General features: G+C 38.1%; 1 protein-coding gene across 6 annotated transcripts in view; it reads right to left on the minus strand.

Annotated features, from left to right (window-relative positions):
• Positions 1–14,944, minus strand: part of DNAJC15 (DnaJ heat shock protein family (Hsp40) member C15) — a 213,956-nt gene that overhangs the window by 168,823 nt on the left and 30,189 nt on the right. For all 6 annotated transcript variants that reach the window (XR_009559864.1, XR_009559865.1, XR_009559867.1 and 3 more), the window contains exon 4: positions 7,413–7,489. Coding sequence is in view for 3 of the 6 variants with exons in the window: in XM_060288271.2 (XP_060144254.1) it covers positions 7,413–7,489 (77 nt within the window). In the remaining 3 variants the exon portion in view is untranslated. The remainder of the gene's footprint in view (positions 1–7,412; positions 7,490–14,944) is intronic.

Consider the following 14,944-nt stretch of genomic DNA (forward strand, 5'->3'; position numbering starts at 1 on the left):
AAGGACTATTAAAAGAGACAAAGAAGGACACTACATAATGATCAAGGGATCGATCCAAGAAGAAGATATAACAATTGTAAATATTTATGCACCCAACATAGGAGCACCTCAATACATAAGGCAAATACTAACAGCCATAAAAGGGGAAATCGACAGTAACACATTCATAGTAGGGGACTTAAACACCCCACTTTCACCCATGGACAGATCATCCAAAATGAAAATAAATAAGGAAACACAAGCTTTAAATGATACATTAAACAAGATGGACTTAATTGATATTTATAGGACACTCCATCCAAAAACAACAGAATACACATTTTTCTCAAGTGCTCATGGAACATTCTCCAGGATAGATCATATCTTAGGTCACAAATCAAGCCTTGGTAAATTTAAGAAAATTGAAATTGTATCAAGTATCTTTTCTGACCACAACGCCATGAGACTAGATATCAATTACAGGAAAAGATCTGTAAAAAATACAAACACATGGAGGCTAAACAATACACTACTTAATAATGAAGAGATCACTGAAGAAATCAAAGAGGAAATCAAAAAATACCTAGAAACAAATGACAATGGAGACACAACGACCCAAAACCTGTGGGATGCAGCAAAAGCAGTTCTAAGGGGGAAGTTTATAGCAATACAAGCCCACCTTAAGAAGCAGGAAACATCTCGAATAAACAACCTAACCTTGCACCTCAAGCAATTAGAGAAAGAAGAACAAAAAAACCCCAAAGCTAGCAGAAGGAAAGAAATCATAAAAATCAGATCAGAAATAAATGAAAAAGAAATGAAGGAAACAATAGCAAAGATCAATAAAACTAAAAGCTGGTTCTTTGAGAAGATAAACAAAATAGATAAACCACTAGCCAGACTCATCAAGAAAAAAAGGGAGAAGACTCAAATCAATAGAATTAGAAATGAAAAAGGAGAAGTAACAACTGACACTGCAGAAATAAAAGAGATCATGAGAGATTACTACAAGCAACTCTATGCCAATAAAATGGACAATCTGGAAGAAATGGACAAATTCTTAGAAATGCACAACCTGCCAAGACTGAATCAGGAAGAAATAGAAAATATGAACAGACCAATCACAAGCACTGAAATTGAAACTGTGATTAAAAATCTTCCAACAAAGAAAAGCCCAGGACCAGATGGCTTCACAGGCGAATTCTATCAAACATTTAGAGAAGAGCTAACACCTATCCTTCTCAAACTCTTCCAAAATATAGCAGAGGGAGGACCACTCCCTAACTCCTTCTACGAGGCCACCATCACCTTGATACCAAAACCAGACAAGGATGTCACAAAGAAAGAAAACTACAGGCCAATATCACTGATGAACATAGATGCAAAAATCCTCAACAAAATACTAGCAAACAGAATCCAACAGCACATTAAAAGGATCATACACCATGATCAAGTGGGGTTTATTCCAGGAATGCAAGGATTCTTCAATATACGCAAATCTATCAATGTGATAAACCATATTAACAAACTGAAGGAGAAAAACCATATGATCATCTCAATAGATGCAGAGAAAGCTTTTGACAAAATTCAACACCCATTTATGATAAAAACCCTGCAGAAAGTAGGCATAGAGGGAACTTTCCTCAACATAATAAAGGCCATATATGACAAGCCCACAGCAAACATCATCCTCAATGGTGAAAAACTGAAAGCATTTCCACTAAGATCAGGAACAAGACAAGGTTGCCCACTCTCACCACTATTATTCAACATTGTTTTGGAAGTTTTAGCCACAGCAATCAGAGAAGAAAAGGAAATAAAAGGAATCCAAATTGGAAAAGAAGAAGTAAAGCTGTCACTGTTTGCAGATGACATGATCCTATACATAGAGAACCCTAAAGATGCTACCAGAAAACTACTAGAGCTAATCAATGAATTTGGTAAAGTGGCAGGATACAAAATTAATGCACAGAAATCTCTGGCATTCCTATATACTAATGATGAAAAATCTGAAAGTGAAATCAAGAAAACACTCCCATTTACCATTGCAACAAAAAGAATAAAATATCTAGGAATAAACCTACCTAAGGAGACAAAAGACCTGTATGCAGAAAATTATAAGACACTGATGAAAGAAATTAAAGATGATATAAATAGATGGAGAGATATACCATGTTCTTGGATTGGAAGAATCAACATTGTGAAAATGACTCTACTACCCAAAGCAATCTATAGATTCAATGCAATCCCTATCAAACTACCACTGGCATTTTTCACAGAACTAGAACAAAAACTTTCACAATTTGTATGGAAACACAAAAGACCCCGAATAGCCAAAGCAATCTTGAGAACGAAAGAAGGAACTGGAGGAATCAGGCTCCCTGACTTCAGACTATACTACAAAGCTACAGTCATCAAGACGGTATGGTACTGGCACAAAAACAGAAAGATAGATCAATGGAACAGGATAGAAAGCCCAGAGATAAACCCATGCACATATGGACACCTTATCTTTGATAAAGGTGGCAGTAATGTACAATGGAGAAAGGACACCCTCTTCAATAAGTGGTGCTGGGAAAACTGGACAGGTACATGTAAAAGTATGAGATTAGATCACTCCCTAACACCATACACAAAAATAAGCTCAAAATGGATTAAAGACCTAAATGTAAGGCCAGAAACTATCAAACTCTTAGAGGAAAACATAGGCAGAACACTCTATGACATAAATCAAAGCAAGATCCTTTCTGACCCACCCCCTAGAGTAATGGAAATAAAAACAAAAATAAACAAATGGGACCTAATGAAACTTCAAAGCTTTTGCACAGCAAAGGAAACCGTAAACAAGACCAAAAGACAACCCTCAGAATGGGAGAAAATATTTGCAAATGAAGCAACCGACAAAGGATTAATCTCCAAAATTTACAAGCAGCTTATGCAGCTCAATAACAAGAAAACAAACAACCCAATCCAAAAATGGGCAGAAGACCTAAATAGACATTTCTCCAAAGAAGATATACAGACTGCCAACAAACACATGAAAGAATGCTCAACATCATTAATCATTAGAGAAATGCAAATCAAAACTACAATGAGATATCATCTCACACCAGTCAGAATGGCCATCATCAAAAAATCTAGAAACAATAAATGCTGGAGAGGGTGTGGACAAAAGGGAACACTCTTGCACTGCTGGTGGGAATGTGAATTGGTTCAGCCACTATGGAGAACAGTATGGAGGTTCCTTAAAAAACTACAAATAGAACTACCATATGACCCAGCAATCCCACTACTGGGCATATACCCTGAGAAAACCAAAATTCAAAAAGAGTCATGTACCAAAATGTTCATTGCAGCTCTATTTACAATAGCCCGGAGATGGAAACAACCTAAGTGCCCGTCATCGGATGAATGGATAAAGAAGATGTGGCACATATATACAATGGAATATTACTCAGCCATAAAAAGAAACGAAATTGAGCTATTTGTAATGAGGTGGATAGACCTAGAGTCTGTCATACAGAGTGAAGTAAGTCAGAAAGAAAAAGACAAATACCGTATGCTAACACATATATATGGAATTTAAGAAAAAAATGTCATGAAGAACCTAGGGGTAAAGCAGGAATAAAGACACAGACCACTTAGAGAACGGACTTGAGGTTATGGGGAAGGGGAAGGGTGAGCTGTGACAGGGCGAGAGAGAGTCATGGGCATATACACACTAACAAACGCAGTAAGGTAGATAGCTAGTGGGAAGCAGCCGCATGGCACAGGGATATTGGCTCGGTGCTTTGTGACAGCCTGGAGGGGTGGGATGGGGAGGGTGGGAGGGAGGGAGACGCAACAGGGAAGACATATGGGAACATATGTTTATGTATGACTGATTCACTTTGTTATAAAGCAGAAACTAACACACCATTGTAAAGCAATTATACCCCAATAAAGATGTTAAAAAAAAAAAAAAAAAAAACGAAGGATAAAAATCACATAGTCATTTCAATAGATGTAGAAGAAGCATTTGACAAAATTCAATATCCATTAATGATAAAAACTCTTGACAAGGTTGGTATAGAGGGAACGAACCTCAACATAATAAAGACCATATATGAAAAGCCCATAGCTAACATTATACTCAATGATGAAAAGATCAGATCAGAAACAAGACAAAGTTGCCCACTCTCACCACCTTTATTCAACATAGCATTGGAAGTCCTAGTCAGAGCAATTAGTCAAGAAAAAGAAATAAAAGGCATCCAAATGAGAAAGGAAGAAGTAAAACTGTCATTATTTGCAGATGACATTTTTACCTATAAAAAACCCTAAAGACTACACCAAAAAACTGTTAGAACTAATCAACAAATTCAGTAAAGTTGCAGGCTCTAAAATCAACGTACAATAATTTATTGTTTCTATATACTAATAACAAACTATCAGAAAATCAAGAAAACAATCCCATTTAAAATTGCATCAAAAACAATAAAATACCGAAGAATAAATTTAACCAAGGAGGTGAAAGACCTGTACACTGAAAACCAGAAGACACTGATGAAAGAAACTGAAGACACAAAAAAATGCAAAGATATTCTGTGCTCACGGATTGGAAGAAGTAATTTTTTAAAAATGTCCATACTATCCAAAGCACTATACAGATTCAATGCAACTTATATCAAAATTCCAAAGGCATTTTTCACAGAAATAGAACAAAAATTCCTAAAATTTGTATGGAACCAACCACAAAAGATCCTGAATAACCAAAGGAATCTTGAGAAAGAAGAACAAAGCTGGAGGCATCAAACTTCCTGATTTCAATCTATCAATATATTACAAATGCTCTAGTAATCAAACAGTATGGTATTGGCATAAAAAGACACATAGATTAATGGTACAGAACAGAGCTTAGAAATAAACCCATACCTATACAGTCAATTAATTTACAACAAAGGAATAGAGAATATACAGTAAGGGAAAGGATAGTCTCTTCAATAAATGGTGTTTATTGGGAACAGAAAATCTGAACAGTCATATGCAAAGGAATAAAACTGGACCTTTATCTTGTACCACACACCAAAATTAACTCAAAATGGATTAAAGACTTAGATGTAACACCTTAAAACTACTAGAAGAAAATATAGGATATAAGCTCCTTGATATTGGTCTTGTAAAGATTAAGCAAGATGAGAGAATCCTAGTTCTTAAACAAAGCATTAAAAATTAAACGTAGCTCTGATATATCTCCAGTATAGACAATTCCACCACAAATTGAAAATGTAACTTTAAATTAAATATCATTTTGCCTAGATCAGGGATTTCAAACTGCTCCCTGGAATGCATTTGACTGGGAGTTTATGCAGTCTAAATCATTTGGATTCACTTATCACAGAAAATGGAACCACAGCAATGTATTCACACTTTGAGAATCTCCTCAAAATCAATGCCGCCTGACTGAAAGAAAGGGCTAGAGGAAAGCAAATAAGGTCCACCTTTCTATTTAATGTGTTAAGGGCAAATATTTAGCTTCTGCATTCATGACAGAGATGGGAATGGAGCGGCGCCAACATTTATGCAGCACCTGTTATCTGGCAGGCACGTGGATAAAAAGGTCACTCATGTCATTATAAATTCCGACAAGGCAGATATTATTAATTCCAAATCAAAAATGAAGACGCTGAAGTGCAGAAAAGCTAACAATAAGTGCCTCAGTGACAGAATCAGGACGAGGATCTGTCTGCTTACCTGATATTTATTGGGTAATTACCAAGTTCTACGTTTATGCTAAAACTTCATATGTGTTCATCTTCGCAGCAACCCTATGCAGTAGAAACTAATATTTTCTGTATTTTACAAATGATGAGACTGAAGTCACGCACCTAACAGGTGGTAAAAATGGTATTTGTACCTAGATTCACTTGTTATCAGAGTCTGTGCTGTTAGCCACTCAATTTTCCTTGTGAAATTTTGTACAGCTTCCAGCTCGATGGGATAAAACTTTATAACCATGTATCTTAAGTCAACTCCTAATTATCTTTCCTAAAAACAGGAGTACCTTGGATGATATTAAATGATACCCTCAAAAACTTTTGTGTTTGGTTTAATAATGTGCATCATATTCACATTTCAACACTATGAATGGGATGATATGGGGGCCAAGAAAAATAACAATGCCACTCTGAATAATATTAAAGAAAAGAATAGTTAGCAATACAGCTAATTTCCTAGTTTGGTTCCCCTGCTTAAAATCATTTCTTTTTTTTGTATTCTCAGTGAGAGAGCCCATTTCTTCTTATTTTTTAATTTTTTAAAATAAATTTATTTATTTTATTTATTTATTTATGGCTGCACTTGGTCTTCATTGCTGCACACGGGCTTTCTCTAGTTGCAGCGAGCAGAGGCTACTCTTCATGGTGGTGCACAGGCTTCTCGTTGCAGTGGCTTCTCTTGTTGTGGAGCACGGGCTCTAGGGGAATGGACTTCAGTAGTTGTGGCACGCAGGCTCAGTAGTTGTGGGGCACGGGCTTAGTTGCTCCGCGGCATGTGGGATCTTCCCAGACCAGGGCTCGAACCTGTGTCCCCTGTATTGGCAGGCGGATTCTTAACCACTGCGCCACCAGGGAAGCCCCCATCTCTTCTTATATTTAAATGAAGCACCAAGCTAAATTGAGCTGTTCCTCCCCTACCCACCATTTTGTTTTTTCTTGATTAGTCATAAGAAATTACAAAATGTTTGGCCTTAAGTATCTGCTAATCTAAAAGAGATTTAAAAATTCTGTTGATATAGGACTTTATGATCTATTCTCCTTAATTATGTTGACTAAGTCACCATAAGATGTGTTGTAGCTAACATATTGTAACCAACCCCCATAAAAATTTGAGTGAGCTCTAAGGGAACATAAGGTAAACAAATATAGATACTGGTAAATCTATGGTAGGGGATGTATTATTAACTTTAAGTGTTAAATGATATACAGCAATCACATAATATCATTAACTTTCTCCAAGCCATTCAAAGTTAGACAATAAATGGATACTAAGGTAAAACAAATATAATGAAATATGCTAGATGTCAAATTGTGGAACTAAGAAAGAACTGTGAAACAGATCCCAAAAATATGACACATATCAAATTAGAAAACTGAATCCAGAAAGAATTCATTGTCACAATAAAGGTTATTTTGATAATTGCATTGGAACTTTAGTATTAAAATACAATAGTTCCTTGTTAAGAAATAAAGGCACATCACAAATACGCCTGATTTTTTTTAGGGGTGGTAGGATAATTTCTTAGATTTGAGGTTTTAAAATGTAAAAATTTGATATTTTCTCCTCTGCCTCCTATTCATAATTTAAAATATAAGGATAACTTTACTGTCACATTTTCTTCTTTTTCAAGACAAACTTAGTCACAGAACAAAATAATACTTATGCAGCACACCTACCTTACACCTAAAATAAGACTTGCTTCTTGCCTACTCATTTTTTGTTCAAATCCTCCTTTATAGTAGGATGAAAAACTCTATAGAGGAAAGAAAGAGCAAGAAATAATTAGTTCCACATATGAGATGGCATGACCTCAATCCCATCACACAGCTGCAATAAGAGTAATGTATTTTCCAGGGCTTCCCTGGTGGCGCAGTGGTTGAGAGTCCGCCTGCCAATGCAGGGGACACAGGTTCGTGCCCCGGCTCGCGAAGATCCCACATGCAGCGGAGCGGCTGGGCCCGTGAGCCATGGCCGCTGAGCCTGTGCGTCCGGAGCCTGTGCTCCGCAACAAGAGAGGCCGTGACAGTGAGAGGCCCGCGCACTGCGACGAAGAGTTGCCCCCGCTCGCCACAACTAGAGAAAGCTCTCGCACAGAAACGAAGACCCAACACAGCCCAAAATAAATTAATTAATTAACTCCTACCCCCAACATCTTCTTAAAAAAATTTTTTTCAAAAAAAAAAGAGCAATGTATTTTCCAGAAGTCAACTTGGAATTGTGGGAGGTGGGGAGGGAGAGCACTAAACAATAATCCTCTACAAGAAATTATGACCAAGATAAACACTACACTGAAGGAATAAAACAGGTCAGTAGAAGCAAAAGGCCTGAACTTTATCTAAGCTCTACGGTAATTTTCTCATTGGATAACCTTGACCAAGTCACTTACTGTAGAGATGACAGACATCTTTTTAACCTACTAGACTGGCTGACTGAGAAAGAGGAGAAGCTGACAACGTGAGGAGGACATCAGGATATTAGACAGGGAGGCCAAGAGACCAGAAGACTAGACTGAAAGGTCAATGTGGCTGGAGAGGCCTGAGCAAGGAGAGAAGTAGTAGAGAGATAACAGGCGCCAGATTGTGGAGGGCCTTGGAAGCAATGGAAATGATTTAGGATTTTATTCTCAGTGGTAGGAGAACCAGAGCACTGGGGTAACAGATTTGACTTGGTTTTAAAAGAATTACTCTAACTGCTGTATAGAGAATAGAAAGACAGGTACAGAGTGCAGGCAGGAGACCAGTTAAGATGACATAACAGTAATCTAGGCAAGAGATGATGCTGGTATGGACCAATGTGGTAGTAGAGGAGGAGGTGAGAGCTGTCAGATTTTGGATGTACTTTGAAAGCAGAAATAACATTTGCTTGGATTGAATATGGGATATGAGAAAAAGCAGGGAACTAAAGATGATGCAGTAAACGCTGCTATACACTGCACAGATCCCCCTTCAGAGCTGAGGCACTTACTCCGCAGACACTGGGGCTGCCGCTGGCAGACAGCACTCAGCTGTCAAACTCCAGCAATTGCCTTGGCTGAAGAATGTCAAGCTCACGCCCCCTTCGCAGGAGGGTCTCTAGCTGATGACTGGCTGACGTCAGGGTATAAACACTGTGCTTCTCCAGAGCTCAGTCCTTGGACTTCTTAGCTATATTTACCTCCCAGGTGATGTCACTTAGCTTCATGGCCTCTTGCCCCAAATCGGAATAATCACGATGAGACACCTGAGCGTCAGAGGTCCCGGGGGGTTCACTGTCTCAGGCCTTTTACTAAGACTGCACTGCAGCCTAAATTATCCCTCCATTCTTCTTCCTTCTCTTGCCTCCTGGAGCTGTTGATCCTAAGAGCATTCTCTAATAAACTAACAGCTTGCTAAACTTTGTCTCACTCTGCAAATGACTGCAAGGTTTCTGGCCTAAACTGCCATTAGTGACTTAGACAAGGCGTGGTTATTTGTTACTTGTTTCTTGTGGGTAACACATATCAGGAGATTGGTTTTGGTTACATTAAGTTTCAAAAATGTCTATGTAAGTGGAGGAAAAGTCTGACCTGGAGATAACATTTGGGAGTCATGAGTACACAGACGGTATTTAAAAGTGTGAGACTAAATGAGGTCACCTAGAGTGGGAGTGTAGATAAGAAGTCCAAAGACTGAGCCCTAGAAACTGCAACATTTAATGGCACAGAGATGGAGAGGAATCAGTAAAGGAAACTGTGATGGCCTAGTGGTGCAGGAGGAGGAAAAGCAGATGCCAAAAGTGAGGAAGTGAAAAATAGTTTCAGGGCTTCCCTGGTGGCGCAGTAGTTGAGAGTCCGCCTGCCGATGCAGGGGACACAGGTTCGTGCCCCGGTCCGGGAAGATCCCACATGCCACGGAGCGGCTGGGCCCGTGAGCCATGGCCGCTGAGCCTGCGTGTCCAGAGCCTGTGCTCCGAGGCCACAACAGTGAGAGGCCCGCGTAGCAAAAAAAAAAAAAAAAAAGTTTCAAATGCTTCCAATAGGTCAAGTAAGACAAGAACTGAGGGCTGACGGCTGGATTTACCCTTTGGTAAATCTAAGTCTAGTGAAGGTACTGGAAGTGAAGGTTTGATTAGAGTGAGTTTAAGAGAGAACAAGAGAGGGCTTCCTTGGTGGCGCAATGGTAAAGAATCCACCTGCTAATGCAGGGGACACGGGTTCAAGCCCTGGTCTGGGAAGATCCCACATGCTGTGGAACAACTAAGCCCGCCCGCCACAACTACTGAAGCCCACGCGCCTAGAGCCTGTGCTCCGCAACAAGATAAGCCACTGCAATGAGAAGCCCGCGCACCACAACGAAGAGTAGCCCCTGCTCACCACAACTAGAGAAAGGCTGCGCACAGCAACGAAGACCCAATGCAGACAAAAATAAATTAAAAAAACAAAAACAAAAAACACAGAACAGGAGGAAAGGAATGGGAGACAGCAAAGAGAGACAACTCTTCAGGAGCTCTTAGAGAAAACAAGATGCATGAACTCAACTTTTAGAAGGAAAAAAATTCACACATGATTGAATGCGTGCATGTTTCTAAAACGTGAACCCATATTTTTCTAAGGAAAAACAAAGTGTATGCTTGCATAAAACAAAATCTGAAAGTACACACACCAAAATGTTATTTTGGGGTGGTGGAATTATGAATAATTATTTTCTTCATGTTTATTTTTACTTTCTAAATTTTCAACAATAAACACAGTTACAAATACAATTTTTTTTTAAAAAAAAGGGACTAAAAGGAAACCAACTAAATTATTAGAGCTTAAGAAATGAGTCCTAAGGAGCCAGATCTGGTCATTTGTATAAGCTATTCTCTTTGAACAGCTTGTCATAAATTTCCATTGGTAATAATTCCCTGGCAATTAACTCATTCAACAAATACATTAGCACCTACTATGTGCCAGGACCTTTTCAAATGAGACAAGTGAAGTTCTGTCCTTTATCACATAGATGCTAATCTATCAATGTACCAGTACTGTGAGGAATATGATGTACTATTCCAAATTTCAAGTAATTAACAATCTAGGAAGAAAACAAAAAACCACCCCCTCCTCCAAATTGTGAGGGAAGGAAGGGAAGCAAATTGTTTAAGTACACATATTAATGTGGACAAATTATGTATATATACACAAGCACACACACACAGGGGAATATATAAAGGAATAAGAGATATATAGGGGAATACATATAAAGGAATAGAAAACTTAACAGAGGAAGAACAGCTGGTTTTAAGGTTTCTCTCAGGTGATCAAAATTTTTACTAGATGCATACCTTACTCCCTAATATTTCTATGAGTATCTACCTTTGTGAGCTCCAAATTTTCAGCATAAATTGATGATGTTTCATGAACTGTCATTTCCACTATATTCACAAAGCTCATTAACCCTAAAAGTAGCCATTATATCTAAGCAAATTTTTTACTTTGTTTTTTCCAGGTAGAAAAGGAGACTAAGAAAAGGTTACTTAAAGTCTAGCAACTGGATGAGGCTCATACCCTAAAACACTGACCTGTTTACAAATAAGCTTACAAGTAAATATACAATCATCATAATCCTTCTAAAGGAGCTATATCATTTTTGAGGATAGTCATTTAATATTTGGGGGCTATATACAGAAAGGCAGACAGAGAAAACAACGAAAAGCAACTGCTCATGCTACTTCAGAAAAAATCATGCCTTCTACACTCATATGGAATTTAGGTTTTACATTACATAATTTTAAAAAGAAATTGTAAGCCCTTTGAAGCTTACAAGTAATACACCAATACTGCATTATATTAGGATATACAGACAAAGGCAATGCAGAACTATTTTCTGATAACACTGGTGGGTCGAGGAAATGTTTAAATTCAAAAAGATGTGATTACAATAAGGAACACCAAACAGATGGAGTAGATGGTTATATTTTTCTAATAGAATTTCCAAGAACAGAAATAGTGGGATTTATTCTTCTGTCTATTGGAAACACACCTTGAACCTTACAAATTATTATTTTGTATTATTTTATTTATAAAATATATATAAACAAAAATCAAAATAATTTTCCTTCTAAAATTAACATTGAATGCTGTAGTGCTATATATTATTAAAGAAGATGTGAAACGAACCAAGTTAAAGTCTTCATTAGCTAATTTACTCAATCACTTGAAACATAAAAGCCCTCCAAACAACCAGGAAAATATATCATTCCATAGTCTTAAGAGAAGAAACACATTTACCATAAACTATAAACTTTAATTATGTATAATAATCTATTTGATTTATAGAGCCACAGGATGATTTTAATTAGTGTTATTTCCATGAATTTCACTTAACCATAAAACAATGTAAGTCCAATTTTAAAAACTTGTATTCAAGTAAAAAGAAAAATTAACAAATAGAAAAACAGAAGCCTCAAAAGAAGATAAATGACTTGGGTTTTTTCCCCAAGAAAAAAATTAGCGGTAATTAGACAACAGCTGGGTCAATAATATACATTAATACTTAAAAAAAATCAAGTAAAAGGTACTGGTTCAAAACAGCAGACTTAATAATAAAAGTCTTTTGCTTTCCAAAGTGCCTGTGAAATGAGAAAAGATATTTTAAACAAGGAAAATCCATAAGAGGCCTAGAAAACAAGAAATGGATCAAGTAGCAAACCAGAAAGTTTAAAGAAATCCTGGAAGATTGAAAACAGGTAAGACTGCACATATAGAAAAAAATCACAGCAGCCCCAATTTAGCAGCCCCTCTGACTAAATTCAGAGTCAACAAACACAAAAAATAACATCAGGGTAATTAATTAAACCAGAACAGCAGAGAGAGATGATTCCTAACTCCATTAGCATTGGGCATAAGGGCCTGCCACCTACCACTTTAGCCTCAGGCCAAGAAAGAGAATCTCATGCCTGGGATGCACCCAGCTGTGGGTGGTAGGTCCCAAGAGAAGCAAAGGCGAGTACCAACAGATCACACTGAACCCAGAGGGCTGAAGAGGGGGACAGTTATGCCAAGCAGTAAAATACACATAGTACTCAACCACTCCTGGGTTCTGGAGGTTCCAAGACTGCCTCTGGGCTCCTTGATTTGGAAGAGACATGACTGTTAATATAAGCCACCTACGTGCTCACAGCACACTGCCAATCTTCTCATTCAATTAAATTGTTGAAGTAAATCTACCAAACTGCTGAGAAAGGCCACTTATATGAGTTCCAGGAGCAGAGACACATTGGAAGGAAAAAATAAAGAAAAAATATATGAGGATCTAACAGAACAAAAAACAGGCAATTTTCACATAAGCCAAGGCTAAAAATTCCGGTGAAATTTCAGAACATCAATAATAAAGAGAAAATCCCCCAAATTTCCAGCACTAAACAACAAACACACAAACAAAAATCACCCCAACCTAAAAACCAAAAGCACAAACAAAAGAAAATCAAAATCAAAACAAGCAGTGTACAAAGGAAAAAGAACACCAGAAAATCTGGCTAAGTCTGAGAGTACCAAAAAATGTGGCTGAGAGTATGCAGGAAAGTATAAAGGTGGGCACGGAGACTCCGTCTGAGCAGAGACTTCTGTAGTATCCCTCTAATACTGGCTCCACCAGATTCCAAGGAGCCAGCAGCTACGTGACAACAGTGAGACGGAAAGAAACAAACTCTCCATGCATTCCATATGAACAAAATTATTCTAGGCAATATTCCAGAAGAATGGGGAGAAAAGCATGAGAAAAAGAAAGATGAGATTTAAGAAAAAGATGATGTTAAAGCATCAAAGAAGCGAATAAAGTTTAAGAAAAAATGAAAAGAGAACCCATGGGAACTTGAGCCTTGAACATTCTCTTTTGAATGACAGGGATTTATTGACACACAACTACAGTCCCTATTTGTTAGTAACTCTATTTGATTCAATAATGAACACAGTTACAAAATCAAAACACTGTAAATGCTGTGCTTATGAATTTGGCTTTTTGGAATCAGTGCCAAGAGGAAGTATGTATATATTTCATTCCTCAATTTCCCTGGAACAATTAATATTTAAAGAAGTATTTTAAAAACTCCTATCTTCACTGAGGTATAATTATGATGATGATAAAGATATTCCAAGATGTTTCACTGCAAACTGCAAGAGTAGTACTTTGTGGAAAAGGGGCCAGATTTATCAAAAGGCACTTGTCTTAACTTGAAGCCCACAAAAGGGAGGGAAAGGGGGCACGTATCACTTTTCTCTCCTTAAGAAATGCAGGGGCCAGGACTTCCCTGGTAGCGCAGTGGTTAAGAATCTGCCTGCCAATGCAGGGGACACAGGTTCGAGCCCTGGTCCAGGAAGATCCCACATGCCGTGGAGCAACTAAGCCCATGAGCCACAACTACTGAGCCTGCACTCTAGAGCCCACGAGCCACAACTACTGAGCCCGCATGCCACAACAACTGAAGCCCGCGTGCCTAGAGCCCGTGCTCCACAACAAGAGAAGCCACCGCAATGAGAAGTCCACACACTGCAATGAAGAGTAGCCCCCGCTCACCACAACTAGAGAAAGCCTTCGCACAGCAACGAAGACCCAATGCAGCCAATAAATAAATAAATAAATAAAGACACCTTTGAAAAGAAAAAAATGCAGGGGCTGCATTCAGGATACCCATAATAATCTCTTAAACTATTCTACGGTATCTGTGCGCCTGCACAGAGCAGTGAAATGTTTCTCATTTTCTTTCTCTTTTCCTTTCAGTGTTAAATAATGTAGTTCTACAAAACACAAGTCTATTTATGGTATAAATATATCTACTGAAGATCAGCATAAACAGGAGAGAAATGATTTCTGAAAGTCTCTCAATTTGCTTTACATAAACATATGGAAAGACATTTAAATAACTATGTCAAGCCACCATCACCTAAGTCCCTGGACTATCTCAGTACCCTCTTAACAGGTTTCACAGCTTCTCCTCTGACTCATTCTAGTCTATACTCTTTGCAGCAGGCAGAGTGATCACCTAAATTGGTAATCATGTTGCCCACATGCTCAAAACCTTCCAAAGGCTTTCCATCACACTTAAACCAAAATCTGCTATCTTTGTCACAGTCTATTTGGCCCTAAGTGATCTGGGCCCAAACTACCACTGTTCCTTCCACATACTCCACTGGAGTTACTCTTGCTGCTAAATTCATTTCCACCTTGGGACCTTTGCAGTGTTCCCACTAGAAAGCTCTTTCTTCAGATGTTCA

This window comes from Globicephala melas, chromosome 18 (assembly GCF_963455315.2).
Source record: "Globicephala melas chromosome 18, mGloMel1.2, whole genome shotgun sequence".
In the NCBI taxonomy this organism is placed as follows: Eukaryota; Metazoa; Chordata; class Mammalia; order Artiodactyla; family Delphinidae; genus Globicephala; species Globicephala melas.